The sequence below is a fragment of the Penaeus monodon genome, chromosome 17 (assembly GCF_015228065.2).
Source record: "Penaeus monodon isolate SGIC_2016 chromosome 17, NSTDA_Pmon_1, whole genome shotgun sequence".
In the NCBI taxonomy this organism is placed as follows: domain Eukaryota; kingdom Metazoa; phylum Arthropoda; class Malacostraca; order Decapoda; family Penaeidae; genus Penaeus; species Penaeus monodon.
The window spans coordinates 6256511-6260250 of NC_051402.1; the positions used below are offsets into that span (position 1 = coordinate 6256511).

A 3740-nucleotide genomic window follows, 5' to 3' on the forward strand; every position below is an offset into this window, starting at 1 on the left:
CCAGCATTGGGTCCCAGTCTCCATCTCTCACGGCAACAATAGGCATGGAATTGATGGGGGGTGGGGGGGATAGGAAAAGATTATGCAAAATTAGTTAAGTTGAGGACTGAGGCCCCAGGCAGGGATGTTCCCCAGCAGTAGCATCCAATTAGTCAGTAACAGCAGTACAAGATAAAAGAAAATATTTCCAAAAATCAAGGAAATGGGTAAACAAGTGAGAAGGTAAAATACTAGTAACTGGCTTATTGGTGACTATGTACAAATGGAGTCATCATTGTGTAAAGATTGTTAATAAATTAATAAACTAAACTTAGTGGCAAGTATGTATGCCATCCCCAGTGGCACTGATTACCATTACAGTTGGGCAAAAATAAAATAAAAATGGTTATAACTTAAACATTTTATGAACACCAGTTACACAAAAAGTAACTATTTAACAATATATTTGTTCATTTTCCAAACAAATTTATATTTGCACTTACAAGTGATAATACAACTGTGACACCAACCTTGTTGGCACAATTACATTAGATTAATACAAAAAATTGCATAATGTTATGCTATATAACTAACACAGATGATGATATAATCTTTGTTTAATTAACAGACTTAGGATTGTTAAGGCTGAACAAGACTGCCAAAACTGTATACTACAGTAGTTTTCTGTACTTAAATACACAAAGTCAAATTTCCAATTTTTTTCTTAAAATGTATTTCTCAGGAAAAAATACAGACAGACAGACAGACACACACACACACACACACACATACATTAACAATGTAATCCCTTCCTTAGAATGAATTTCATACATTTTCCTTCTTGACTGTTGGCCAGCAATTAGCTATAGAACTCACTGGTTTTTAATCTTGTATCATACTATATCCATTTAAATATTCATCTAAAAACATTCCTATTTTTCTGCACACTCACACTATGAGGGAAGTTAACTTCTCTCTCTCACAATCAAAGACCATACATTTACAGATTCCACCTGTCTACATGTGTGACCTTGGCCGACCACGCCCCCTTCCTCTGCCCTTGCGGAGAGCAGAACCCTTAGAGGATGATGAGGAGCTGGTGCCCGATGACTTGCTTTGCCGTCCACTGTCCAGCTCCACCACCAGAGGCCCGCTGCTCCGCCTTGACCTTAGACTGATTCCTCCACTCAAGGTAAATGTCCTAGTCACAATGCCTTGCTGCTGCTGTTGCTGTGATGTTTTAGAGGAGGTGCTACTACTGCTCGACGACTCAGTGGTGCGGGTAACTGTAGTGGTCGTAGGGGTGGTGGTGGTTGTAGTGGCAGTGCCAGGAATACACTGAGTGCTGGCTTGGGATGTTGATGGTACCTGCTGTTGGCTACTGGTCGCTACTGTTTTCTTTGTGTCACTAGTTTTGCTGACAGTACTGCTGCAATTTTTGTCTACCACAGGTGTTGATGTTGATGGTGAGGATTGTGATGTGGATGCTGAAGAGCTGACTGCAACTTCTGGCTGAGACCCAGAGGAGTCTACTGAACTAATGATGTGAATACTGGCTTCAGTGGCCATGGTGGTGGGTGACACAGGGTTCCTGGCCCGCTCACTCATCTCTGATGCTGCCACTAGTAGAGCCAACTCACCTGCTGGCACCACAGAAGGCCTTGTGGTTGTGGCTGTGGCAGTGGTTAGACCCTTTGGGGACACAGCTGCCTGTGCAGTCATACTCTTTGGCAGCAGCGATGTGGAGGTGGCAAGTGTGAGGGGACTTGATTTTGACTGTGCCAGAACAGCTGAGTTGGTAGTTGACTTGGAGACAGCTGCCAGGATGGTAGAGGATGTCATAGGGGTGCTTGAGGCCATGAGTGTGGGAGATGTGACATTGGTGGCAGGTGTAAGGGCCATGGTGGTGAGGGTACCTGGGGTTGCATTAGATGGGGAAGTTGCAGCTCCAGGTGTGGCCGTAGTGACCAACATGACAGTGGGGCGAGAGGCAGTGGTAGCATTCAGCATGCGGGTGCTGCCAATGGGCCGGCTGCTGGGGGAGGCCATGAGAGGGCGTACAAGACGAGGACTGGAGGTCAGGATGACCCTTCCCCTACCACTTCCACCTACCATGCCTCCCCCATTATTGCTCACACCCCCAGCACTCACCACAACCGAGCCCATACTAAGGGACAGGGGCTCTGTGGAGGCACTTGTGGCACAGCCTCCAGCAGGAACACCCAAGGTATTGGTGATGACCATGGAAGGACTTGCCATCCTCACATTGGAAGCAGAAGTCACGTTAGTCAAAAGGAAGGAGGCAGCTGATGTCTTGGGGCTGCCCGAGTACACCCTGACTCCCGCACCAGCACCACGTGGGCTCACAGAACTTCCTGCAAGGGCAGTCAAGAAACTTAAGTATCACATAAGCTCTGAGGAAGAATGTCAATGCTTCTTGCAAATTATTATCAATCACTATTTACCCACTGGACCCAGGTGATGTGACCATCATATCATGAACAGAGTTGTCACTTTGGCTGTTTCAGTTATTCTAAGAAAATTTTTAAGCTATAATCAGTTTTATAGGGCTAATTCAGGCAAAATTTTTTAGGTCTGTGGCCCTTGGGGAGAGGGCAAGAGAGACTTTGACATCCATGATTATGAAAAAAAGTGGCTGAGGGCCGGATGATGGGAAGACGCTATTTCCATGCGCAGGATTCTATTCCTACCTATTGTTGCACATGGTGTGTTACAGAACACTGAATGATACAAAAATATTAAAAAATGACAAAAAAAAAAAAAATGTTACTTTATGTTACTGCTATTACATAGAGTTGAAGACTACTTCAAGAAATGATATGGAGTCTGTGCAAGGAAAAGTAGTCTATTACTATCTTGATACTGCATATTCAAATGACAAATATAGTTCTTGAAAAATATGAAAGCAAAAAAACAGTTATGCAGAAAAGGAGAATAACATTGCAAAGGGGAGACAAGGAGTCTTGACCCCACACAAGAGTGTTTGTATGAGCTGGGCTACAAGCCATACCCAGGACAGTCACCACTCAAGGAAGCCTAATGCTGATTTTGGACCAAAAGTAGACAAAGCACTGGATCCCATGGGTTAGGATCTTTACCTTGGTGTTCAAAAAAAGAATTAAAAAGATTAAAAAGAAGAACCAAAAGCCTGCTCATACCTCTCACAGCAGCCTGGCTGTCTGTGACCACCTCACTTGTGGACAGCAGGATGGAGGTAGTGATGGGTGTGGCCATCTTGTTGCCATTCACATTGATGACGCCACTCTTCCCATTTGCCTGTGTGCCTGCAGCAGTAGGTGTCCCCAGCCCCATGATGCTGCTCAGGGATGCACTCATTGCCAGACCCTTGGAAGTATCTGATGTAAGTTTGGTGGTGGAGGTGGTGGTGGTGGTAGTGAGAGTGTGGAGCATTGGACGGGACTTGGTGGATGGCCGACCACGCTTGTTCCAGCCCACAGGTGTGACTATGGTGCTACCCACGATCTGAGAGGGGTAAGGGGGAGGGGTTTAGGCTATTACATTAAAACAAATGCTTCTGATATATATTTAGTGTAAAGGATAAATGTTTGCATTGACATACATCTCACACAATCATATTAATCTAAAAAAAGTAAATAAAACAATTATAGGAATTCAAAGTAATACTGTACATACTATCATCACCATCCTCCTCCTCAATATCATAACAATGACACCAAACATACCAAAATCATATCCACAAAAGAAAACCACACTCCTTG

The 3740-nt window shown here is 44.3% G+C and overlaps 1 protein-coding gene across 5 annotated transcripts in view; it reads right to left on the minus strand.

Moving 5' to 3' along the window:
* Nucleotides 1-384: 384 nt before the first annotated feature.
* The window catches only part of LOC119583516 (KAT8 regulatory NSL complex subunit 3-like), a 32220-nt gene continuing 28864 nt past the window's right edge, over nt 385-3740 (minus strand). For all 5 annotated transcript variants that reach the window (XM_037932041.1, XM_037932044.1, XM_037932043.1 and 2 more), the window contains 2 exons: nt 3159-3483; nt 385-2354 (listed from right to left, as the gene is read on the minus strand). In XM_037932041.1, the coding sequence (XP_037787969.1) occupies nt 997-2354; nt 3159-3483 (1683 nt within the window). In that variant the 3' untranslated portion in view covers nt 385-996. The remainder of the gene's footprint in view (nt 2355-3158; nt 3484-3740) is intronic.